The sequence below is a fragment of the Amblyomma mixtum genome, chromosome 5 (assembly GCF_055824585.1).
Source record: "Amblyomma mixtum isolate Tamu chromosome 5, ASM5582458v1, whole genome shotgun sequence".
In the NCBI taxonomy this organism is placed as follows: Eukaryota; Metazoa; Arthropoda; class Arachnida; order Ixodida; family Ixodidae; genus Amblyomma; species Amblyomma mixtum.
The window spans coordinates 8,057,874-8,085,442 of record NC_143016.1 but is presented as its reverse complement, the minus strand read 5'-3'; the positions used below and the strand labels follow the sequence as shown (position 1 = coordinate 8,085,442).

The 27,569-nt window shown below is 43.1% G+C and overlaps 1 protein-coding gene across 1 annotated transcript; it reads right to left on the bottom strand.

Moving 5' to 3' along the window:
* Nucleotides 1-208: 208 nt before the first annotated feature.
* Nmt (N-myristoyl transferase) lies at nucleotides 209-25,348 on the bottom strand. The gene is made up of 13 exons (XM_089543234.1): nucleotides 25,005-25,348; nucleotides 22,445-22,505; nucleotides 21,220-21,367; nucleotides 16,471-16,604; nucleotides 15,880-15,971; nucleotides 14,140-14,256; nucleotides 13,407-13,577; nucleotides 9,763-9,871; nucleotides 9,539-9,610; nucleotides 7,773-7,871; nucleotides 3,614-3,781; nucleotides 1,985-2,122; nucleotides 209-1,639 (listed from the first exon to the last, which is right to left on the bottom strand). Exons 1-13 carry the CDS (start codon nucleotides 25,169-25,171, stop codon nucleotides 1,619-1,621), a joined length of 1,497 nt encoding a protein of 498 aa, XP_089399360.1. The 5' UTR covers nucleotides 25,172-25,348; the 3' UTR covers nucleotides 209-1,618.
* Nucleotides 25,349-27,569: the final 2,221 nt, after the last annotated feature.

Here is a 27,569-nt window from a genome sequence, read left to right as displayed (position 1 = left end):
TCCTGTTTTACTGAAATTGGTGCCCAGAACATTTTCTCCTCCCAAACTTTGTATCCAAGCCCGACTAGGTTTCCAAAGCACTAAAATGATTTTCAACATCTTTTTCAAACAATGTGGTTCAGCTGCATTTTTCAAAAAGTAAGCAACCTGGGTTTGATTTTGTGAAGTTCACACTGTACACCAGTACAGACTCTGCAATAACAGAACAGCAAGTTCACAAATGATTTTATTGATATCTCCTTAGATGTCGCATCCGACTGGGTGTTGCATTCAGTACCAAAGTATTTTATGCATTGTTGCATGCACCTGCATGTGGAAGATGCAGCAAGTGCTCTTCAAGATAAAAAGTCCTGGATTTTTATGACCCCCGTAAAACAGCATTATATTATAGAAGGTGTCTGCACCCGATATCACACAGTAGCACATTTAAGCATTGGGTGTTTTTAGTGAAGCCTGAAGAAAGAAAAGAAGACAACAGCACAGTGCCTCTAAACTAACAAGTGATAACTACAGCCGCATTAGTACAAATGCACTTAGTCTCAACAAATGTACAACCTTTAAGTGACAAGAACGCCACTCTAAATAAACATACGAATGATTGGCTGCAATGGCCTCTGGGATGCTCAAGCAAAGGCCACACTGTCCCCAAAAGAGAAACACGTGCATGCAAGAACTGTGGCAGGTTAGGCTTCAGAAAAACTGCGATTTAGTGTGCAATAAAAAAAAAAGCGGAAGCTTTCTTGTGCAATCTAACAAAAAAGGAAAAGAAGCAAGGCAGCAAAGAACACACACAGCCTGCCACCAGGATTTCAGACATGCCAGTATCATTGCTTGTTTCTTAAAGATGACCTATTTTTGCAATGAAAATCACGACTGCTATTGCAAGATGGGAGTTTCCAGTCCAGTGAACCACTTGGAGTAGCCTTTAAGTGTTGTTCTAAGCTCGCATCTGCAACAGAGTGAAAGCTGTAACTGGGCCCTGCAGCCCACGTGAGTTCAGTGAAACTGATGCTCAGTGTCGCACAGTGACCACACCTGAATTCATAACATCACTCTCATATAACATGCTGCTTGGGCGTGCAATGTCCTGATGAACAAAGCCATTGTCTCTCACAATCGGTGCCACCATGTAAATCACAGCCACTGTCATGCAAAACATGGACGACTGCTCTTTTCCTGAAGCTTGCCTTGAGACGAACAACTGAAGCTGTAACTGAACAAGAAAATGGTCCAAATGACACCCGAAGAAGTGAATAGTTAGTGAGGAAGAGACAGACATGGTGCATCAACCAGCCAATACCAGCAGAAGGAGCTGCTTCACACAAGCCATTTTACAAGGGTTGAATAATAATAATAAAAAGAAAAGCTGTGAAAAGGGGGAGGGGGTCTAATATTTGAGAGCCCGCCACGAGGGTAACAATCCTCCCTTCGGTGTTGCTTCTGGCTGCAGTTCTTGGACACGCACTCAATTCCGATGAGGAAGGAACGAAGGCTGTGATAAGGCAACTGAGTCCGGTCATGAGACAGTTGCAACTAGACATGGCGTGGCTATCACAGCAGTCGGTGCATGCGCTTAGGTTTTGCATCTGCCATGCCCTTGGCGCTAGCCTCCACACAGTCATTGCAGGACAAGCCCAATCTGCAAAAGAAAGACGGTGAATTCTTGCGGCAGTGCACACAACGAGTCACATGCACAGAAAGCGCACTGGCACTGCACTGTACTTGCGCTCAAAAGTTTTCAAAGAAAGAGAGAACAAGAAGAGCTCATGGAAGGATAAGCCAGCATTTTCAAAAACTCTTACTTTTCAAAACTCTCTCCTCAACTTAAAATACAGTACAATATCGAGTAAAGGCGGCATCCGTTTATCGGCTGCACCCCCTGTTTTGAACTAGATAACGGAGAATGGAGAGCTACTGTACAACTCTTAAGTGAAACCCATGATTTTGGCACAAAACCCAATAAATATTTTGCTATTGGTCCAACCTTGTTTGGGGCCATTTCAGGACACCTCCAGTTGTAGAGGTAGTACTGCAGGTTGCCGTCCCCAATGCCAAACTTGAGTTTCTCCAGAAACTCCTTGTTGTCCATCAGGTCCAGGGCATTGAAAACATCATAGCCATTCTGCAACACAAACAATTCATCATGCTGGACCACCACGCTGACAACTTTTGTGAGCAACAATGGCATCAGTGTCAGTTTTACTAGTGACGTCTTACACACTAACCCTATGATGAGCTAAGTGGGTTGACTGTTCACAATCTCAAATCTCAACATGCAACTGCATAGCAATGATATGCAACAGCATTGTACTGGCGTGACCAATTAACGATGAAAGCTATAGTAATCATCAGTCAACAGTTGTGGGCATTCTGATTAGTTACCAATATCTACAGCCATTACCACTGCTGTCAGTACAGTTTTGGTTGGTTCGGTTTATTAGTGTTTAACGTCCCAAAGCGACTCAGGCTATAAGAGACGCCGTAATGAAGGGCTCCAGAAATTTCGACCACCTGGGGTTCTTTAACGTGCACTGACATCGTACAGTACACACGTGAAATTCAGCAGCCGCAGCCGGGATTGAACCCGTGTCTTCGGGTCAGCAGCCGAGCGCCATAACCACTGAGCCACCGCGGCGGGGGCTGCTGTCAGTACAGCCTTCAATAAACTGAGTTCTGTTCAGAGCTACGCATGCCGAGCAGTATGGATTACAGAAGAAAAAGTAAGTTAATGATATCCTGCCTGAAATCAACAGAAGGAAATGGACTATGGAAGGGTGCGTAAGGCACAGAGAAGGCAACTGGTAACAGAATGAACACAGCTGAAGGTAGATCAAACTGTAGCTTATTGGTTGTACTTCTGAACGAAAAAAGATGGCAAAGACTTTTTGAAAAATTATTGGTTAAATATGCTGGCACACACATGGACCCATGCACCCACAACACATGCACACACGTGCACGCGCACACACACACACACCCTGTGAGCTTCGACACGGTCTGGTAAGCAGTAGTTGATTTGATCAAGCAAGCCGTACACAAAAAATTTATGACATTTATTTCTTTAAATATATTCATTGGTTGCAAGGAATAGAGCTTTGTTTCCTCTCAATATGCATATCCTGCTTCATTGGGGGCAGCAGAAGGACATGTGATTCTTACAACAAAATGACCTACACAACGAGGAATTTTCAGGACTCTGCACGCTTCGTGATAAGATGTTTGACTGTACCTGCTTGCTACCCTTCAAAAAGAAATGAACAGACCGTTTTTTTTAGCATACATTTTATGAAGAAATGGCAAGTCATTCTACAGTCGAAAGCTATGTAGTAAGTCAGAACCATTTATTCTCGCCTTGCGCTAATGTTTATTAGGGTAAGGCTGGATGTCAGTCACAACATCCTGTGGCCCAACTTGACTAAAACAGCTATAGCAGTCACACCACCGTTAAACTCTGTCTCTAAACACGCCAGGGTACAGACAGAGCTGGTCTCCAATGGTAGGCAACAGACTAACCAAATGAACACGGTTTGTGAGTGGCCGAAGTAAAAACAAGGAAGTCAAGGCCACAAACACCTCACGGTTGCACTACACTCGCTCAGGAGTTGGGACTCACATTCTTGGTGACCACAAGGGCATCCTGCATGAGGTCCACCAGAGGGACAGAGGTGGCCACACTGTAGAATGCATAGGCTGCCCGCAGCACCTTGTGCACTGCATGGTGCATGACTGTGGATGGCAGAGAGTAGAAACTCACAAAGTCCGTCAGCTTCTGGTTCTCACCCTGCAACACACACAGACAGAGTCACATGCGGTCAGTTCGAGTCGAATGCTTCACGAGGTCCTTGTGCAATAAGCAGCCCTACTTTCTCAGACATAAGGTACTACACGAAGGATGACATGGCAGCTTTGGAACCACAATGTCACAATGCTGCATTCCAAGCTGACTGCACAGTCGGCATTGCCAGAAAGCTCAGCAAAACCTAGCCTAACCCATGTATGCAGAAACTTCGGAAATCTGAAAAAGTTCTTCCCACATAAAATGTGCTCTGGGTTAATTAGAATGCATGATAAGCCTGCACACAGAGATAGCATATACTGTCTTATAACAAGACCAGCTTGGAGTAACGGTACCATGTAGAAATTGGAAAATCAACAGGCTTCTCAGAATATGTCCGCTCAAGTGAAATTGCAACCACGCTCACTCGTCTACCTGGCGATGACCACACAGACTGACAACACTCCCTGAAATGCCAAGAATTTTAAAGACAGCAGAGTGACACTGCAACATAAGGTGTAGTTTTGAGCTTGGACTGTTGTTCAAAAAGTCTTTTTCCAGAACCACTTAAAGCACAAAGTGCAATGAAGTTATTTTAACATACTACTGTGTGATGAAAAGTTAGCCAATACATGCTCATATCGAGAAAGCAGTGTGATTATGGAAAGTAAACATACTATCAAAACTGCACACCTCACTGCACTCGTGACAGGTACTGACACTGGACTGTGTTATGAGGCACATTTGGCACTCCCGATATTTGAAAGCACTGAACATTGAGAGGGCTTCTTGTTCCCTGGAATTTTAGGTGGGTGGGAAGTACTAAAGAAGACAAACCAACACATGACCCAGCATCAGCTTTGGCAGCGCAAGAAATGGGCTCGTAGTTCCAAAAAAAAAACGGCACCTTGGGTGAGCTACACAAGTTTTGCATCTGCGTCCTTGCAGAAACGGCAAAGCGAGGGGTACAGTTCGAATGGATGTGCCAGCTGTGCCAAGTGGCTATGTGATATTGCAGTGACAGTGTTTGAAAAAAGAAAAAAAAATCTGTTTTTAGGAGAACATTTCTTTAACTTTCAGAAAATACATTACACTTGCATATTTGTGACCTCAAAAATGCCTTTTGGTCCTTTTTCGTTATCATGTTGTGAAGAAAAATGGAAGTTTTCAAAGTCATTACAGTCGGCAACTGAAAACTCAGACCCCCGATTTTTCGGACACGATTGATTATTCGGACGTCTTCGCAGCATCACGACATGGCCCATAGAGCCAATATAGAACAACACTTGAAATTTCGGACACACCACAACTGAATGCACGATTTTTGCAAGCGCGGCGAGGTTTAGTCATGAAGAGCTTCTGAATGTGCACATAAATACTGATTCCTTATATTAGGTTAATGTGCACATAAATACCGATCCCTTACGTAAGTTAAGTGATTTTTATGCGAAATTTGATTTCTTGGACGTTTTCGCGGTCCCTAGCAAATCCGAAAAATTGGTCATCAACTGTATTTCCATTTCTCCCAACCCATTTTGTTTCGCAGAAAAAGAAAAAACTTCAGATTTTGCAACCTTCTGGTAAAGCATTTCTTTAGATTTCAGAAAATATATTACATTTGTGCATTCGATGCTTCAAAAATGCTTTCTTGATTATTTTTCGTCATTGTGTACAGCAGAAAAGTGGGAATTTTCGCAGCTTCAAAAATGCTTCCTTGATTATTTTTGTCATCATGTACAGCAGAAAAGTGGAAATTTTCAGAGACTTTACTCACATTTTTTTAAAACATCATTTGCAGAGATTTATGTACCTTTTTCAAAACCAGGAACTATAAAGTGTAAGCAAACCAAATTTTCACACAATCAATGATTTTTACGTGACTGGTAACAGAATAAATAGCCTAAGTCCATTTGTATTTTTATAACAAAAAAAAAATTCATGGGTAACGTGAAAATTTTGTTGCAACAAGAAAGAAAAACATTATAGATCAATTTTTTTGTTCAAAGCACATAATTTTGGTATCACTTGTGTAAATTAACTCTTTCGCTACCGCGCCGTAGGCCATCGTTCGCATATGATCGATTCAAATCACCCGCGCAAAAAGGCTCATTTTGGAGAGCCGTGGACGTACTACGCCATCTAGTTAGCGAGCTCAACAACTGCTCTTTCCATTGCAGCCTTGGTTTCAGTGTTTTGACACGAGGGGGCGCCGTGAAAAATAAAACTTTCAACGGCCGCAGCAGCGTCCGCCGGAGAAAATGGTGTCCGTGTCGCCGCGCGCTCCTCGAAAGCGAAAGCTGACACCGAGAGCGTCGGCCGGTTTCGGTTTCGTTTTTTGCGACGAAAGCAGTGGTTATTAGTTGGGCAACAATGTACAGACGTCGAATTTCGGTTTCGACAGCGAGACTTCACCTCGGGAGCCTGGAACGTCAGCGCGTATTTGCATGTAAGTTCTGTTTTCGTTCGCTGTGTGTTTTCTGCGGTGCATACGGTTTGTAATTGATGACAGTGGTTTATTTTTGTGCTTCAGGGTCTTGATAACGTATGGCGAAGACAGTTTGCCAAATGCTCAAGGTCGCATCGCGTTTTTCAACCAAGACGACAGCTAGGTGCCCATATCGGCACATCGCTGCGGAGCGGCGCTCGGATATTCGCTCGACTTCTCGACTTTTTTTTGATTCTCTTCACGGCGGAAATGATGAAGACCGTGTGCGGAAACACTAATAAGTATGCATGGATGAAGATTTTCAGCAAATTCGGCGTGACGTCTCATGGGAAGACGTGAATCTGTTGGATATTCTGATGTTCATTGAAATCATCATATACACTGGAATTGTTGACCTGACACGACTGTATCTCTACTGAAATACCAGAATAATCTATTCTGGCCCTCTGCCATCAAAAATCATTTCTCAAAAATTGGTTTTTTTCGCTTTTTTGCTTGTTTGTTTTTGCACGTAACAGACCCGGATGATTCAGTGGCGGCAGCTTCTATTGGCAAGACTTGGAAAGTGTCCTGGCTTTTGAACCACATCGATAAAACTTATTTAATCGATTCTGATGTTTTAGAGCTTGTCTAAAATGCCAAATTTTATCAGCTGGCTTTCAGGGAGCAGCTCATTCAAGAAATCTTTGGATATGATGAGGGAAAAGAAGTCCACGCCCCCAATCCTCTCATAGAATCCATTCAACAATAACTGAAAAGAATGAAAAAAAGAAGAAACTACAAGCTCGGCTCTCAGAGAACAAGGGAGGAACAAAGATAAAACCTTATGTGAAGCACTTGTCAGTCTACCTCTGCTTCACATCTTCACCCCTGATTGCTCTTCACAGTGGCACCACAATCATGACCCCTGACTTGACAATTTACTGGAAAGTGCAGTAAATTTTTCTCATAGCTGAAACTGTGAATAATGACAGCTATAAACATGTGCAACAGTTTGTATATTCCAGTTTTCCTCTAATCAAGTTCGGGCTTAGTGCAGCCGGTAATTTTTGTTTTTGCTGTATACTTTTTTTTGTGTTTTTAGCAAATTTCACAAATAAATGTTCATTTACTTTTGCACACACAACTCTTCTGTTTGTTTCATTCAGAAGTGTAACTAATAAGCTACAATTCCATGCATTGCAATATGTGCTGGGTGTGTTAGTTCTTGTGAAAAAAAATTTTCTTTCAGTACACTCCAAATTGTGCATTTTTTCGCGGTAGCGAAAGAGTTAACAGTGTCTACTCCCATACAAAATTTCAGCACTCTGAATTAGTAGATTTTAAGAAAAAGGTATATTAGTAGAAAACAAACTACCAGACAAAATTTCAAATTTGTTTTGACCTCTGGTGCCAGCTGCATCTATTTAGAAGATTGCTAGAAAACTTTACAGCCATAGCTTTTATTACAGCTACTCTACAGCCAACTTTTGAAAAGCATTTTGAAGTCACATCCCACTTTAGAAGCTTTTGCCACTGACAAAATGGCCTAGCTCATAGAAAACTGCTCACCTCTACAACATAGCTGTCCACAATGTCTGGGCGGGGCAGGAACCAGTGTCGGAATTCCTCTTTTGTGAACACGGGGGCAAGGTCAAACTTCTCCAGGTACTGAAAGATGACCAGAAAACACCAAACAGTGCTTTGGACACCAGTATTGGAACACGGCAGAAGAACCACGCCACAATAAAAAATTCTAGATCATAGGCCTGTCTCACAGGCATGGCCTCAGGCAACCCTGTTCAATCCAACGAAATATCCCAGTTGAGTAGCTACAAAAGATGCACTTAAAAAATTATTTCTCACCTGATTAGCCTGTACAAATCAGTACCTTCTACTTTCAACTAATCTAACATGGCCATAAATTGATGTATTTCGTACATCTTTAAATTTTCTGAGCTTGTGTAGCTATGTGTGCTTCTGCAGAAACCCCCCAAATAATGCTCTATAGTCTGGCCCAGTCACAAGCTTCCACGCAAGTTGCCATATTACCGTACATTGGCGCGCACAAGTCAACGTATTTTTTAAAATGTCCTTCCAAAGTTGGGGGGTTGACTTATAATCGGAGTGTATATATATGCGGAGTCTTAAAGTCGGCCTATATGCGGGGTCAAAAGTAATTTCGACCAAGTCGCGGATAATATCACGGCCCGTGCAAAAGTGGATTTGCTTAAACTTGAATTTAATTGAGATATGCACCAAAGGTTTGTTTTCATATGATAACAACTTGTTATCGACAAACCGTGGGCGTTCCACGGAAAAACGGCCAAAGCTAGGCGGGCTTGCAATGTTTAATGCAAATGGGCAGCTACAAATCCAATCCAATCCAATCCAATCCAAAACTAGACCACACGTGACCAGTCACATGAGCCAAGAAGCATTTTCGCGTGTTGTTATACAACGGTGTTGCGTGCCCTTTGCCATTTCTGCACGTCGTACCACGTGCAACGTTGTTTTCCACGTCGTTTTCCATGAGCGGCATCTCGGCACCGCTGCCGACGACCAGCGGCAGCAGTGGCTCATAAGATGATGATCGCGACTGTGTCCTCACAAGCGACGACAAGTCAGAAATGTCTCGTGAAAGAATAAATGTTTCTTTATGACTTGGCCTCCTGAAAAACCTTTTAGGCGAGCTAGGACCGCAGGGTGCGGCTGCGTCCACCTAAATTCGGAGTCTAACTTTTTTTTGCCCAAAGAAGGTGGCAAGTTGGGGGGGTCGACTTATAACCGGAGCCGACTTATAATCGGCAATATACGGTAGATGCCAACTACACAATGAAACTCTTACTATGAAATGACTCCATTTGTTTAGCTTTTCTTCCGACATGCAACACAATGGCATATATATTTTAACTTGGATAAAGCGATTACTACTACAATAAAATACCAAATATCACCTTGTTGCTCCTATGCAAGGGTCCTACATAATTTTCATTCCAGTTTAAAAATGCGACAGAATGTTGACGATGATGAGTTTTAATGGTGCAAGGGCAAGATTGGCAAAAGAGCGCCCTGGCACAAGGTATTTTTTATTTACACAAAATGAGGTCACCTGTTTTTCAAGCATTCCACCAAAGAGAAGCCGAGCACCATGCCAGGGGAAACCTTGTACCCACTGTACCACCGGCAGTGCATGACGGCAGTGTGGCGAGCCACAGAGCAGATCGCACGAAAGGCTAGGAATGTTTCACAGTAGTCTTTCATCATGGTCACTGAACAAGCCATGGCTTCTTTACTAAAAGCAAACAGCATGTCACAAGTGCTTCACAGCCACTAACCTTTTCCAGCAAAGCATGGGCCTGTGCTGTGTCAGACTTGCGGAACTGTCGAAACCCAGGTGTCTTTGGCTTCTGCATGGGTCAACAAAAGATACATATAATGCCAAACAAGAAAAAAAAATGATCAAGCTATCTCAGCAACAAAACACAGCTTTAGCATGCCAGCTCTCAAGTAGCCTACAACAGTACTCGAGATAGAAGACTGGCAGTGCCAAATGTCTTACTTCAGGCAGCCGGTAAAGCTTCAGAGTACGCTGCATCGTCATGTTACGGCTCAGGTGGGAGAACCGAACATCTATGAGCTTTCGCGGATTGAGTGATCGGTGCCAGTACCTGAGGAAGAAGAAAAAACATTTTAGAGCTAGGCTTACCGGCTTAGCATATGAATAGGCGAAAGCTGTTAACTAGCTTTGGTTTCGTCAATTAGCCCTTGGAATGGGAGGTGGCGAACTTCGATTCGCAACCGGAAGTGTTGTGACCCAGGTTGGCTGCTCCCCAAATTAACTTCAGCTTACCAGAGTTCCTCCGAGGCTTCACACAAGATTCTTGGCTGGGAGTGTGACCCCGTTAAGTAGTGCTTTTGCACTAAAAATTGACGGACGACCATACGAAGTGATGTGGTGAAGCTGCGACTACAGGGGGCTTTTGCCTTTTGCTTTTCATTGGTCGCCTTCCCATTGTGTCTCTGCACTTGATTTGATTTTGCTGTCGTTCCACTGCTGTATGGGCTTAAGGCGGTTGGTTGTAGGTGGGTGGAGGTCTTCTGGAGGTGGAGGAGTGGAGGTGGGTAGGTGGTGGACTTTCTGGTGCAAGAATGGCATCTCAGTGTCTAAAGAAATAGCCAATTTCCTGGTAACTAAATGATGGACAACCGTATTCGTATAGCAGCCTCTGACCTGATGGTTTCTCATTATAAACGTACAGTGAAAGCTCGTTAATTCAAAACTCGATAATTCGAATTTTCGGATAATTCGAACTACACTACTTGGTCCGGCCAAGCTCCATAGAGATCTGTGTATAAAAAAGCCCGTTAATTCGAAAGCGAGTCGGTTCCGTTACGGATAATTCGAACTACGCGCCACCGCGTCTGGGCGGCTTGGCACACAGCATGTGGCCAAAAAAAAAAAAAGCACCTCCTCCGCATAGTTAGCTGCGTACGTCCTAAACGGGCACAGAAGATGGAACTAGATAAAACCTTGGAAAAGTGGCTAAAGCTTAAATGGCACCATCACCGGCGCGGTGGCCGGCGGCACCGGAGGGTAGGGTTTGGCGACCGCACTGGCGGCTGCCTACCCTCTTTTCCGCGCAACCTCCGGAACTCGCATCTAAATACTCGTTAATTCGAGCCCTGTTAATTCGAAAATATGGATAAGCACTGTCAGCGCGGTCCCAGCCAACGCCCATGAAGGCTATGACTTCGAACCGGCGCTACAAATTACGAGCGAAAAACTTTTTTTTTCTTTGCGAGTGTCGTCCATGCTTCCACCCATCGGTCGGACGCGACGGAAGCACGCGCTCAGCCGCGAACAAGACGCCCGCTTTTGAACTAGGCTTGCGCAACCGAACAAGCGCTGGCACTTTGCCAAAGTTCGCTTCCCCCTTGCTGGAGCTACCCCCCCCCCCCCCCCCCCCCCGGCCTAAGAATCTGAAAAAAAAAAAAAAAAAGCGTCAGTCGTTAACGCTTCCCTCCGTTTGGCACCGTCACGGCCCACAACGCATTTCTTGGCGGCGCGCCAAGATGCTGCGCAGCGATAACATCACTTATCGCTGCGCAGAATCTTGGCGCGCCGCCAAAAGCGTTGTGGGCCGTGACGGTGCCAAACGGAGGGAAGCGTTAAGGACTGACGCTTTTTTTTTTTTTTTTCAGATTCTTAGGCAAAAATCGGGGGGGGGGGGGGGGGGGGGGGGGGGGGTTCATTATGTGAGTGGGTTCGTTACGCGAGTAAATACCCTACATATACCGTAATGCAAATGGATGGTTCTTGTCGGTTTTTTCGCGGCCATTCGATAATTCGAACATCGGATAATTCGAACTTTTTTCCCGGTCCCGTGAAGTTCGAATTAACGAGCTTTTACTGTATTTTCTCAAGCTAGCAGAGATACAAGATTTAGAGGCTATATGACCACAACCATACCTGCTTTCCAAGGTCTAATGGATGCGCTGACTAAATAGACAGTGCTCTCACTAACGTAATGCCAGCTCATGAGGGGTGCTACAATGCTGCAGTAAAGGTACCATCGGGCAGGAATGAAACGCGAACACGGGAACGCGTGGCTTTTGGTTAATTTTGGTACAGCCTGCGCCGTCTAGCAGCGTCCGCGATAAGCTGCTGACGTGTGCACCGAGCTTGTGGCTATGTCCCTATGCAGCCTTTGCTCGGCTTGTCGCGGTTTAGCAATCCCCGTCTAGCACAGGCATGGCCCCAGCCGCATTGCTTTGAATCGACACCATGATCGTCGCAATGCGATGATAAAAGCTTCAACTGCCTAATGGGTTATGAACGTCGATCTTTCTTCTGTGTATGTGTGAAAAGAAATGCTAATTTTTTTTAGTTAAACGTTCTGAAATGACCCAGAGGCTATGGTGGATGCCGTAGCGGAGAGCTCTTTTTAATTTGGACCACTTAGGTTTCTTTAATGTGCGCTTACATCATACAGCACACAGGCAGTTTTGTATTTCGCCTGCATTGATATACGACCGCTGCCACCTGGATCGAACCTGCGACTTTTGAATTAGCAGCCAGTTGCCAAAACCACAGAGGTGCCGTAACAAACAGACTTTTCCAATTTAATTTACTTGCTTTTTATTCACTCTTAATGGTGATAAAATATTGCACAAATGAAATTGCACAAACACTGCAGAAATGAAATTTCAGTCAAATGTCTACGATGCAAAATATTATCCAGACATCACGCCGAAGCGGCCGTCGCTCACACATTCATGACAGAGCTCATTCGGCAGTCGAATGACCAGATCGCGCAGAGAGATAACACGGTCATCAAAAAAAGAGAAAACCGCAACATCATCCAGCTCGCCCAGACCTTGGACATGGCGAGCATTGGTATCAAGGCAATGCGGCTAGCGCCTTGCTGGCGCTAGAAGGGGATCGCCAAACCGCGGCAAAGCCGAGCGAAAGGCTGCACTTCTAGGCAGCATAGCTACACAGGGCGGCTGAGGAAAAAGCCACCAACCCAGTGCACACATCAGCAGCTTATCGCGGATGCTGCTAGACGGCGTGCACTATGCCAAAATTAACCACAGGCCACGCGCCCCTGTGTTCGCGTTTCATTCCGGCTCGATAGTACCTACAAGTGAGAGTAGAACGGTGGGCTAGTTGGTTTTGGTAATTCAAGGGCATTTTTTCAGAGCAAAATTAGATGGGACGCAGGAAAGAGACACAGGCAGCACATACGCTGAATCAGCATTTGTCTTGTGTGTGTCTCCCACACAATCATCAACTTTGGAATGATGCTGAGGTGGGGCACACAAGGGTAGAATGATATCCTTGATACATATCATCTCCTGTGCTGCTTCAAAGTCAGATGTTTAGCAGGACAAGCCAGAACAATTCCCTGTATCCCACTACAAAATCTCAAGTTAGCACGTTAGTGCCAGAATGGCCAAGTAGACGACAAAAATTCTGATGAAGTTAATGCTGCCCCGAAACCATTTGCATGGCTGGCACATTCATGCACAGGTGTGCAAACAAGGCTTCCACAGGGAAGTCTAAACATCTTTTAGCCCCAACCTTCTCACTAGCATTTTGTTGCTTTCTAACACGAACAAGAAAAAATGCCCACCCCACAATGCACACGGCATAGCATCACAGTCTAGAACACCATTTCGTGATGCCTTGCATCAGCCCACCTGCAGGTTCCAATGGGTTTCGGTAGAACCACGCCGGCCGTGTAAACAGCCTGAAAGATGCCACGTCGGTTGACCCGCCGAGTGATCTCACGAATCAACACAGGGGCCACTCGCTTGGATCGCAGCTTCTTGTGCACACACAGGAAGTTCACCTCTGCCATACGTTGAGCACTGCAAGCAACACACGCAAACATGAGTGCATGAACAACATGGCTAGAATCACAAACATCACTCTGTAATTGCCAAAAGTCAAGCAGTTTAGGCTGATGTCAACATTATTTAAACCAGCACAGGAGCAAAAAATAACTATAACAGTGACAAGAGTAATAATGTTGTGTTAAGTTCTCCAAATGTGACTTCGCACCTCAAACAGAATGTCCATGGGCAAAATCATGAACAAATAAAAGTACATTCTGCTGCAAACCCTGATGAACACTACATAAATACCTTTACGATTAGATTTGGGGCTCACAAAAATCACTGCCGTAATCATTACTATTATGATCTGTAAACTGAACAAGGACGTAAAATCATGGATTTATTCCAGAGTGTTTTTTTTTTTACCAAAAACTGACAGTGGAAAAATAAAGAGGAAGAAACTAAGCCTCAACAATCACCTGACAGGCCTCACCACCCCCACAGGAACAAAAGACTACATGTGTGCTCCAGAAGCAATCCCTGGACAGTGGACAATCCCTGTTAGTTGAATGTCAACCGTGTAGCTGCCACTCACTGGTTATAGATGCGTATTGTCGCTGGCACGGCACTAATGAATCCCACTAGCTTGTTGCTCTTGACAACACGAACACCGCAGTGCCAGTCAGCAGTCCAGCCTGGTGGCTGCAAGGCCCTACAGATGAACAGGGAAAGAACAAAGGAACAACTTGCTCAAGCTTCTGAAACCAAAGTTGCATGCCTTCAGGACACCAAAACGCAGCCCTCTCAGCAATCAGCGTATCTCTCACCCTTTTTACCACGGCACACGGTACAAACACTAAAACAGGGTTCTCTAATCACAGTGCAAGGACATCTGGCCGTCATTAAAGAAATTTCTAGGCCCTATAAATGTCTTCTTCTTCAACAACACCCTCAAGCTTCTCGACTACCTGAACAGGTTATAAATGGGCCGTAAGTGCTCGCATGAACTGAATCATGCCTGTTCAGTAACCTGTATATTTTGTAGGCAGTGGTTTGAAAGCCCAGTAATGCAACACAATGGCAAAACTGTGGCAGTGATTGTGTTGCACTGCTGGGACACACAGACAAATGTTCTACTTTCCTTTGCAAGTAACATAAAGGAATAAATTCGTGGTCTCAGTCAATAGCAAAACATGCCTACTGTTGCCACAGCACTTTTGTTCACACTCTCCTACACTACTCAAGAATTCGAGAATTTTCACTGGTGCTCAATGGATCCAACAAATTTTGTGCACACCAAACAGCACAGTTTTAAGACAAAATGTGAAACGTTCAGAAAACTGAAAAATAAATTTAAAAAAGCCACCAGACCAGAATGGGATTTCATGCTGCTGCATAGACTTTCATGACTTTCACAACATTGCTAACAAAACTATATGTGAAGTGGTTTGTCAGAATTCTTCACACACTTCCTGTGAGCAGTCCTGCAATAGTATGTCCAAGTTTTGCAGTAAGGGTTTTTAAGTTTCTTCCTTGAGAATAACTGGAGGTGAACAGAGGAAAAGCAGTGTGCATTAGAAACTCATTGAAAATGTGGGGTCAAGATTATGATGCTTTGGTTATTGGAACACCACATGTTCCAATGGTTACAGGCCCACTTTGCGTTGTACATGCATACACCCTTGCTGTCATCCACCATCCACTATCTTTACGGCAAGGCTATAAAGAAGGCAAGATAGCGTCAGGGCTGGCAGTCCTCAAATTCTGCAATGAGGCAAAAACACCCAGGATGCAAAAAAGAAAAGGAAAAGCATGGGGCACAGAGTGGCAACTGAATATTTATTAAACATGGATTGAATATACAATCAATCCCAAATATATCGAACTCAAAGAGGATTGCGAAATATGTCGATATATATGCCGATAATTCGACATATGTTAGCATGTCATACCAAGCATGCAAGTTTACCTAAAATGTACCAGAGTCAGCAGTGCAAACTCCTGCTCAATATCCAAGTAACTCCTACAGCCACTTTCTGGCGGTTAACAGATCAGGGCTAGCCATCAGATCTGGCATCACAGATCAGCAATGCTTTGCAATTTATAAGCTGGCTACAGCAGTTCTTTTCACTGCAATCTGCAGACATGTGCATTTTGGACCATCCAACATGCCGAATTTTAATAACAAGAGGCCACCGATGAGTTCTGCAAGCGATGCTGTCAAAGAACCCTGGGATGCATGCACGGTGCTACATAGCGCCCTCAATGAAAACTGTTTTCGATGCAATCGCAGCCAAGAGACCAACGCTCAAAACAGCTGCAGTAAAAGCCTTACCACTTGAGAAATTCAGGGGCATAGTCAAAGCGGAACATGTTGTCATCATCTTCTACGTAGTTTTCATTGAGTAGCTGGTACAGCTCCTTGAGCTAAAAAAGTGCAGTAGAACATGCAAAAAAGAAAACAAGGCAGGACAGTGAGAGGAGTGATTATCAGCATGAGAAAAAATGGTGGTATGAAATGGTTTATGGTTTATGAGGTATGAAATATTCAATAAAACTAGCTTTTGGGCAAGTTGATATGAAATAAACAGACCACAATGTCACATTTAATAAAACCACAAACTGTTCAAATATAGACACCAGCTCTAGCTTTAGTCTAAAAAAAAAGAAGAACTAATCAGCCATCAGCAAGTTAAACATGTACAGAAAGCAAGAACGGAAAAAAGACAAGCTAGTAACCAGAAATCAAAATTTTCAGAAAAAGATCATCGATGAAAATAACCAAGAAGTAGACAACACAATTACTGGCTATTTACTAAATAAACTTGATATCCAAATATATATCATATATCAGATATATATAGATATATCATATATAGATATATTTATATAGATATATAAATAGATATATCAGCTCTGCTCTTACTATGGCTGGGTTGTTGATGTCGAGAGTGTCCCAGGTAAAGTCAGCAGGCAAGGAGTATGGCTGGTCTCGGATTTCTTCAATCGGCTTGCTTGTCTCAATTGGTTCATTGACATCATTGGCACTTAGTTTCTCATCTAGAGGACAACAATGAAATGAGACATTTTCTGCGTCTACATGCGCTGAACAAATACAAAAAAGGAATCCCACACAACTGAAAAGTGCCTAAAAGCCATCCAACATTTGTGTAGCTCTCTAGCATATAGCTCCAAAACTGCGGCTGGTTGCTAAGATCAGCAATGGCTAGTAGATTCCACAAGACTTGCATTACTCTATACACCACAATGGTAGAAACTTGGGCGAGTCGGTAACTGTGATTCATGGTATGTGAGGTAGCGCAAAACGGGACAAGGGACAGAGAAAGACGTACACAACACAGGCGCCGTGTTATATAGCACCTGTGTTGTGTAAGTCTTTCTCTGTCCCTTGTCCCGTTTTGCGCTACCTCACCTGCCATACTCTATGCAATAGCACAAATGTAGTGTGCATTCAGGCGAAACCTTCTTCTCTGGTAACTTCATATTTAGAGCTCCTGAGAATATTTAAGTTCTATTTCAAGTGCAGCAAAGCACAAAGAATAAGAAGTTTAAACGTCACAAGGCCATTCAACGAACAAGCATATCCTCAAATCTTTACAGAATGCATTAAATTATTTAATTTTTTGTGCTATGCCAAAAAAACTTCACAAGCAGCCACAAAAATAAAATGTCTGCAGTCAGGAATTTTAACCACCTTCATTGTGGTCAGAGCCTATTCTATGAATTTCAGACATCACAAGGACTGTAGTGCATAAATGCTGAGTGAAACATTTAAAAGTGTGATGCCACTACATGTATTGGTCATTGGAAGACTTTTGGCTCAGTATGAAAGCCCTTAAAAGCATTCTGGATGGAGCCTGCAGTGTTTCCTACATATCTCAAAGTTAAGTGCAGTCTCTATTCTACCATCTATTGATTTACTAGTGATTTAAAGAAATCCCAGCCTTCTGACAGAGGGAGGCAATTCTTCCATACAAAAATCATCACAGCTATCACTGAACTCAAGCGAGTGTACATTCTGTGAAGTGAGAATGTCAAGAAAATTGCCATAGCCGGCAATGGCAGCAAAGCTTACATGCAGACTAATGCTTCCCTCTGGGGGAAAATAAATAAATAAATAAATTTAAAAAAAAAACGCGTGCTAAGAGCCCTCAAGTGGGTGCATCAAATGTCCAGCAGGAAAACAATGAAAGAGGAAGGAACTACGAGGTTTAAAACACCCAAGTTTTAGAGGTGTTCACATGTCAAGAAGAAGCACAAAAGAGCTTGGCAGCCACTGTACAACATTTAATTAGAACACCTGTTCTCTGAGACTGAGTGGGACCCAGATGACAGCCATCAAAGGCTAAAATGAATCTGCATACTTAACAGTACTTTCCCGTGCTTTAATGTGAGGTTTCATTCTGAAATTAACATTATTTTTTTTCATTCTGAAATTAACATTATTTTAATAGTTCCATTTCCCATAGTTGCATACAGAGTAAGATGCCTCATTGCTTTCCCAAGTTCTGCTCCATTGCTGCCAAGATTTTCCGATTTTGGCCACCGTTACAAACCACACTTCACGTTCCAGCAAAACTTCAATCTTTATATTCTTAATATGGGCCTCCATTACAACCACCATGTGGTATGTGTAACTTTTGACATCACATTAGGCAGCTTCAAACCGAGCCACCTGAATAAGATATATTTCTCTATCTCTGTTAGACACAAGGCATCTGCTTCATGGCCACGCATTCCAGTGAAACACTCAATATGAGAGAGGACGCAAAGAGAAGCAGTGAAGGAGAAGAGGGACAGCACAAAAGGGGAAGCAATGTTACGAACCACAAGAGTGAGAGAAGATTACACAAATCTATGCAGTAGACCCCTGATCTCTTAGCTTTGGGATGCACATAATTTAAAAAAGAAATAGAAAGAAAAACAATGAATAAAAAGAACCACTGCTCTAAGTGCTCAGTAGCAGTGATACAGCTAGAGTTGGCCATAAACTGCAGCGCACTCGAGTGTTAATGCGGATGCACTTTCCGCCCACTCAACGAGGCAATGTCTTCATGTGCATGGCAGTAAACAAGACTGCCAAGCACACCACAGGGTAATCAAGAGACGGATGCATTATCACAAAGATAGGAAGCCAAACAGTCTAGCTGGAAATAAAAGCACTGCCGCCCCACTGTGAAGCGTAACTCAAGTTCACTCTGGCGTGCTGGCAGCAAGTCGATCTACATTCACAGCAGGTGGACCTTCATTTATGCAGTCCCACATTCAGCCAGGATAAAGCAAAACTGTTCAATAGGAACACTGAAGGAGACTCCATCCAATTTTTGTTCTTAGTAAAAATCAATTCTACACCTTTTGCTGGGCAAGATGTTGATGTTTGTCCAGCAGTGAAAGACACATTCAATGCTGAGGAAATAGCATTTAAAAATGTTCCTGCCACTCAGCTCAAACTCACGACGTCTATGCCGAAAAGGGCCGTGTATCACTATTCTGGAGTGAATGGCAGTGTAGCTTTGCCTCTGAGGTCTGTGCCAAACAAGTGCGTCAACGCATCACAAGCTTACTTGCAAGATCGGTCAGTGATGGCAATACCTGTGTTTCTTTAGCTTATGAAAGTTCAGTCTTAAGTGAAAGTAGCATCTTTATTATTAGAATATGGTAATATATTGATACAGGCCCAATTCAATATGTCTTCAGTGTCCCTTTAATGATGCCGGAGAGAAACAGGCCAGCCAGCAATACAAGAAGTATGCTCATCTACTTGGAAACAGCAGTGCACATACAGCGACACCATAAGTAAACCTGATGACATTGCAAATGAATTCAATAAGTTTTTCCAGTCCGTTTTCACCAGAACAGCCTCTCACGCTTCTCTACCCGCATACACAATCAAGAAACCCATGACAGAACTAATCATTAGTGAAGATGGAATCCTTTCTCTTTTACAAACACTTGACACAAAAAAATCTCCGGGTCCTGATTCCATCTCGAACACATTTTTAGTCCGATACGCTGACTGGGTGTCTAAATACCTGCATAAAATTTACACAACATCTTTACAAACACTCGTAATTCCAGATGACTGGCGCTGTGCCAAAATAATTCCTATACACAAATCGGGTCCTAAAACTGAACTGAATAATTATCGTCCGATATCGTTAACAAGCACTAGTTGTAAAATGATGGAACACATTATTTTTAAAGCCATAATCTCATATCTAGAAAATAATAATCTCATTTATGAAAAACAACATGGTTTCAGAACAGGGCTTTCAACAGTAACGCAGCTTGCTGAAATTACTCACGACATCGCTAACACAATTAATGAAGGCTACCAGATAGATGCTATATTCTTAGACTTCTCTAAAGCGTTTGATGTTGTTCCTCACGATGACCTTGTAACAAAATTACTATCTTTTGGCATTGATCGCAACATTGTGTCATGGATTTCCTGCTATTTGCAGAACAGAAAACAATGCGTTAAAATAGGTGAATACGTTTCGCAAAACCTGGATGTGTATTCGGGTGTACCCCAGGGATCAGTACTTGCGCCTCTTTTGTTCCTCATTTATATAAATGATATTCATTCCTGTGTTAGTTCATCGATCCAGCTTCGCCTTTTTGCAGACGATTGTGTCGTATATATAGCTGTAAAAAAATCTGACGATCAAATTCTCCTTAACAATTCCCTAGAATCAATCCACGCTTGGTGTATGACCTGGGGAATGAAACTTAACGCAGATAAAACCAAAAGTATCACATTCACTAATAAGAAGCATCCTCTAAGTTTTACATACACACTTGGTGACACACAGGTTAAAAAATATGATCAGGTGAAGTATCTGGGGCTCATCCTAACATCTAACCTGCGTTGGGAGCCCTACATCAAATCCATTTGCTCTAAAGCTGAAGGTAAATTACATTATTTAAGGAGAAAGCTCCGTAACACGCCGGCCCATATTAAACTCAGTGCCTATAAAACTCTTATAAGACCTACCCTAGAATATGCGGATATAGTCTGGAGCCCCCATCAAAAAAGCTTAATCAACAAATTAGAGCGCATCCAAAAACTAGCAGTGAGGTTCGTCTATTCAAAGTATTCACGTCAAACTAGCGCTACCAGTCTAATAGTTCAGTCAAATTTACAAAGCCTGTCACAGAGAAGAATCATTTCCAGATTAAAGTTTTTGTTCCAACTTCTTCACGGTCACTTCAAAATAGCCAATTCACAATACTTACACCCGCCATTCAAACACTCGTCTAGAACAAACCATAGTAGAACACTTCGTCAACCAGCCAGCCGTGTAAATATCCACAGGTACTCCCTGTTTCCAGATGCTATATCATATTGGAATAAATTGCCTGAAGATGCGGTGAAGTGTACGTCCGTGGAACTATTTCTTAATTATATCGAAAAAATTGACTTTTCTGTTTAATTCTCTCCTAATCTTTTTGTGTTTGGGTCAGAGAACATCTCTGTATTTTTGAATTTTTGTTTTTACTCTGTTTGATCAATGATGCATTGTAAACACTCCTGCATGGGCCCGAAAAGGGCCTGCAGTATGTTCAAATAAATAAATAAATAAATATGCAAGGAAGAGTGAAAAGAGGAACAGATCAACCAGCGCAGACTAACAACTCAGTCAGTGCTCACCTATCCTGGGTACTGGCTGTGTACTCCAGAACTGGTAGTGCTTATGTAAGGCTTCCTCAGGCGTCTTCGCGGGGCCATCATGCAACACATTCAGGTTAAGCATCTCCATTGCCTTCTTGATGTCCTGTAGCTTTGACATGGGGAGGCCCTGAAATGTCAGACATTACACTCTGGTGTCAATTATGATGGCAGAAACACTGTACAATATGTATACTCTGCAAATCGCATTGCATACAGGAAACAAGATCACTCAGTGCCCTCCCTCAAAAGCTAGAGGTCATGTGCAGCTGCCAAACCGATCATCAGGTTGCCATTATAAGGCAATCAGGACATGTGAACTCAACGGAATGTAAATAAGTCTGGAGAAGATGGTCACCCAATGCAAGTCAGACGGGCCATACACATCATGGAAGATGAGAGAAGCCAACAGCCACAGAAACCAAGGGACACAGGGGATTTAGAAATTATTTATTTATTTTGTGGCGTTAAGCGATAACACATTTAGTAATATTATAAATTGATCAACACCACAAAATAAATAAATAATTTAAAAATCCCCAGTGCTCCTTGGTTTCTGTGGCTGTTGGCTTCTCTCATATTTATAACGAGCCCCTCATTCCCCTTTCCTTGTCTACATCATGGAATAGTCATTTGTAGAAATGAAGTTTCTAAAGTGGAGCAGTGAATGAACACATCTCATGGAACACAGGCTTCCCGAAACAACCAGCCAGCATGTCACACCTGTTGGAAGTTACGCATCGCCATTGCAGAGTGATTGTGACTAAGAAAACCCATTTCTTATTGTCAGCAGCCTTGCTCTTAACCAGCCATGACAAAAGGCCTCAAGTGCGATCTAATACAAGTTGACGCATGCAAGGCATGACTTCACTCTGTGCTTATGATTAGGATAACATGGCTCATAGTCATGCAATAGACTACATTTTTAATGCGGGCACCTAAATGCCCTTTCACACTTTGAGGAAATGCCGAGGATATGGCAAAAAAACGGAAGAAAGAAAGGCCAACTTCAAGAGCTAAAATATGGTTTGAAGCCACTGTGCCCAAGAATGCCCTTAGAGCAAATGCACTCAACAAGACAGCAACAACAAAGCATTAGAGCTAACACCTAGTTTTCGGCTCACAATATGACACCAGATATTTGATTCAGGCCAAGAATGCATAACGACCACTGTTAAAAAAAAAAGTTAATTATTGCGGCACTTACTTTTAAGTCGTCTCCTTCTGTATAGAGGCCACTTTTATTTCTGCTGGTTTCATTTGGTGGACTGCCAAAAAATGTGCAAATGCATGTAAAGTATATTCAGTGAAGAAAGTGCGCTCCCTGTTTTTACACAAGAAAACTTCCTAACAACATACACTTGTACATAGGAGCCACAAAATAAAAGGAAATTTGAGCCAGGAGCCAATATATAGGAATATCTGGCTGATGGTAAGAGCAACAACTTTGTCAAGAACCGTCCACCTCTGTCAAAAATGGACACTTGAAAAGGAAAGGTCTACTTATAGACACAGTATGTCATTCCATCAGCAAGGTGGCCCAGCATTCAAAGAGGTATCTGTATAGTTTACTGGTCTTGCCTAGACAAGAACGAAAGTACGCTATGTTTCATTTTGCCCCACAAGGTGCAATTCAAGAATGATGCAGTGCAAAGGGGTATACTAAGCTTAGCTAGATAGAGAGAATTGTGCCCCAAGAAGGCCAATATGTCATTTTTACGGAGAACAGAGCTTGAATAAACCCCAAAGCTATACGAATGAGTGAAGGACACATGGCAACACCTTTAGTGAATTCTTTAACTGCGCCCACTAACAAGCATTCCTGCTGCACACAACTGGTCCACTGATTTATCATGCAACACTACATAAACAGGCAAGTGCTGTTGAAATAGATGGTTGGTTTATGGGGTTCAACGTCCCAAAGCGACTCAGGCTATTAGAGACGCCGTAGTGAAGGGCTCTGGAAATTTCGACCACCTGGGGTTCTTTAGCGTGCACTGACATCGCACAGTACATGGGCCTCTAGAATTTCGCCTCGATAGAAATTCAACCGCCACGACCGGGATCGAACCCACGTCTTTCGGGTCAGTAGCCAAGCACCATAACCACTGAGCCACCATGGCAGCTGCTGTTGAAATAGAATAAAAGCAGCATGATGAGTGCTGCCAAGATATAAGAATGCAGTATCACTCACTTCACATGTTATGCGAAGCAATTTCATCGCAAGGATCATCAGCAAAGAATTGCAAGAATCATTACTCTAAATTAAGCACTATTTGTAGCTGATTGGTAGGTCAAGCAGTTTTGCTTACTTTATCTGATTTGCCATAGCACAGGATATACTATGACAAAAAAATCAAATCAAGCTTGGTGAATGATGTCACAATCCCCAAGCTGCATAGGTTGTGAATGACGAAAGGAATCGGGGGCCTACTTTGTGATTTTCTCTGCAAGAGAACCGTCTTTCTGCACAGAAAAGACACTGGTAGAGGTAGTTCTCAAGGGAAAACCCAGCAATCTAGCATAACTTCCTTGGTGCCCTACAGGGTTTCTTAGATTAAATAAAAACCACTGCCACACAGCAATGTCCACAAGATTTTCTCTGATATGTCTATCGAATGATGTTCACTGGTGTATAAGTCATTAACACAAACAGCGAAGCAGCCGCCTTCAAAATTTGTTGTGTGGCTTTCAGTGCAAAGATATGCACATGTCTCAAACGGGTCCGCAGGGTTATACCAAACCACCTACAGCTATACAATCTACAGAAAATGTTCTTCCTTTGGTCTGAAATACAAGTGAATGACTGGCAATGAACCCTGACAGAGCAGAAGACAGAGCGTAAAAATAGTTGACGAGGACATTTTGTCAGCAAACAGCACTTAAGTGGAAGATAATCTTTGAAGACTAGCATGAGAGCGAATTAAAGTGCAATGTCTGTGTGTCTACACCTAGACTTGTTCTCCACAGTGTGGTTTATGCATGCCAGTTTGCTATGTGGTAGGAACAATCTGAAATGCATTACGCAGTTAACCAGTGCCTAACTGTTGCTTTAACAAATATTGCACCAAAAACTGTGAGCAAAAGTTCGAAAAACACCTCGCATATTTACGTGCATACCAAAACAGAATCTTCACACACTTCGCCTTTGCGGCAGAACCAACCCAAAGCCAATAATATACTACAGAACTTAATGATCAGACCAAACTTCCCACAACCAAACCGCGAAGCAAATGCAGCACTGCCAGTCACCCGCAGCAGCGAGAATTGTGAGGTAGGATAAATATAATCCAGATATATGGAGAGGAAAGGGTCCTTCGCAAGGCCACGAAGGCACTGTGCTTTGGTGTTACAATGAGACAATATCTTAATGTAAAAATGCAGCGCGCCTGTCGGCGCACATGCTAGGAAGGTGGGAACCGTTTGTGCAGCAGTATGCGATCACGGGCTATTTGAAAAACGGAAGTGCTGATCGCGATACACACGAGCTAACAGCGCCGCTTGCCGGTTTAACCCAATTATCGGCTCGCACAAGTGTTTCCCAGCTTTCAAATGGCAATAATTTAATCTAAACACATGACGAAGTTAGGCACGGCCCGTCTAGCCACCAAGGAACGAAAGGTGCGCAATATGAAGAAACGCGTGCGACCACGCCGCCCAACAGATGATCAGCCGCAGCGTGCGAAGTCATGGCATCGACACAGTGCCGCTAGTAATCTTGCGCCAAAACTCGGACGAAATCGAGCAAGGGCTTCCCATCGGCCCACCTGTTAACATTCTCGGAGTCGCCACCAACTTCCTCTTTGGCCACTTCCCCGTTGGTTGGGGGGCTCGGCGGCTGCTCGCCCTCGCATGACTCGCCGTCTCGACTGGCGTTCTCCATGGCCTCCCCGTTGCGGGCTCCACCCCGATCCTCGCTCGGATGCGACAACATGAGGGCGTCTGATGTGTCCGAAAATTTCGACTACTGTCTCACCAACCACAGCAACTTTCTCACAACATTGCTGTCTTGTGAATTTAGGAAGGCACCCAGCAATGAACCCCTAGGAAACGAGCGCAGAAAAAACACACAGGGTATCGATAGCGATTAAACATGGAAGGACAAGCGCAATCAGCCAGAGACTTGTGTATTAACCACAGTTTAGTATAAAAATTAAACCCAGAAAACCAAGTATAAATAACTCAATATTTATCTTCAAATGTTAATGTATTATTTTATTGGTGCATTAAAATTATTTATTTATTGTTATTATTAAGAATTTTGATTAGTTTCGTTTTGCAGACTACCGAAGTTTCGGAGGTTTCACTTTTATATACAGTTATTTTTTAGTTCGCATAAGTTAGAGAACAAAGAAATGAGAAAGCAGGCCACATAGTTGTAGAAAGGAAATGGGAAAACTGGTTTTTGAGGAAAGGAAATGGCGCAGTGTTTGTCTCACATCTCGGTGGACACCTGAACCGCGCCGTAAGGAGGGATAAAGGATGGAGTGAGAGAAGAAAGGGAGTAAGAGGTGCCATAGTGGAGGGCTCCGGAATAATTTCGACCACCTGGGGGTCTTTAACGTGCACTGAAAGGGGTAGACTTCATTTCATTGCAGTCCCGGGATAGTATCCACTTTAAATTGGATGATAAATAAAACTCCGTGGCGTTGGTGAACACCGCTCAGCCGGAGATCTACAACCTAAGGACGCTACATACCGACGCAACGTGCTGTTCCTTCTAGGAAACAAAGCAAAAATTTCCTCAGAACATGGATCTTTACCAGAGTTGCTAAATCCTAGATTGCAGTGAAACATGACAACAATTTCACATTTTTGTTTTCGGCAAATGTTAATTCAATTCTTAAAGGGCTGTAGACACCAAATTTCTGCTTTTGGGTTTTCTTCTTTCAAACGATACGTTAAACATTGGTGTACATGGAGTACTACATTGTTGTTGTTATCCCCGTAATTGTGCTAGTCACCCATAACCGCTAAATAATTTATAATTAAATTTCTTCTTGACGCTGTTGCAGTTTCGGTTTCATCAACTAAACGATGGCTGTGTTGAACTTTAAACCACGGAGGAAGGCAAACTAGTTATTTCCTTTCTCCATGACTTTAGACACTTTATATCACGTGAGGCACAAAAAAAAAAAAACGACATCACGACTAATGCGTCCAGTGTTCTAATTATAGCTCTCGAGAGAGCGCTGGTTTAATTGAGTTAAAGCTACGTATATATTGCAGTTACGTCACAGCTAATGCTCGGATGATGAAACCAAAATCGAAATAACATAAGAAATTCAGTTATAAATTATTTGGCGATCATAGGTGAATACCACACTGTGACCCATGTATTATAATGTCTAAGCATCATTTCGGAACTGGATGTGAAGCTGAAACCACTGCAAAATTCTGCCGAATAAATTGCAATGTGAACCAGTATTTGATATCATACTAACTTATTAATCTCAGAGATTCTTGCAGGTGGCTGCAAAGTGTACTTGGTAGGATGAAGTGGTTCATTTAAAATCATGCAGATTTGAAGACTGTTCGTATGGATACCAAGCAGCATGTAAAAGAAATGTTTTTCAGATATGCACTTGAAAGTCCAAATGCGATGTCCAGTGGACGTCATGAGGGGCACATTTAAAGTGAGGACATCCGATGTATATCCCAAGAAGGTACGACCAGGGACTAGGATATTCGGGCCCGATTCGGATATCCGCAGGATCCGATGTTTCACTGGGTACAGTGACATGGTTTCCGGAGTGGAGTGCGTCCGAATCAACCAGTGTGAGCCCAACAGTTGCCCGAATCATGTTTGAATCAACCAGCATCCAACGCAGACTTACAAGGGCGTTGGCTGGGACCACATCGGCAGCCTGAATTACCCTTATTTCCTAATTATTTGGGGTCAAATTAACGAGATTTCACTGTCCATGTGTCGGCCTAGATGCGTGGTGTGTGCATTTATTCTTTCAAAGTGTTCCATTTTGCCAGTGCAACAGAAAAGCTGTCTGCAATAGTACTCGGTACATATATATGCTGGCAGAGTGGATTGCTTTCGCCAACTTTGTGCTTGAATCAGAACGCTTGAAAAAGCTGACAGCGGCAGACTTTTTGCCAAACGACATGACAGAACTGTTTCCTCTTACAGCGTGCAGAGTTGGTTCATACCGAATTACTTCCCACTGCACAGTGTAGACTGTGAGAGAGACTTCTCAGCTCTGAAACTTATGAAGTCACCACTGAGAAACCACCTCAATTAGAGAAGTCATTGAACTGCCACATTCACATTGTGTGAGGAGGGCCTGATGTCAACAGCTACCCATATCATATACGCAGTG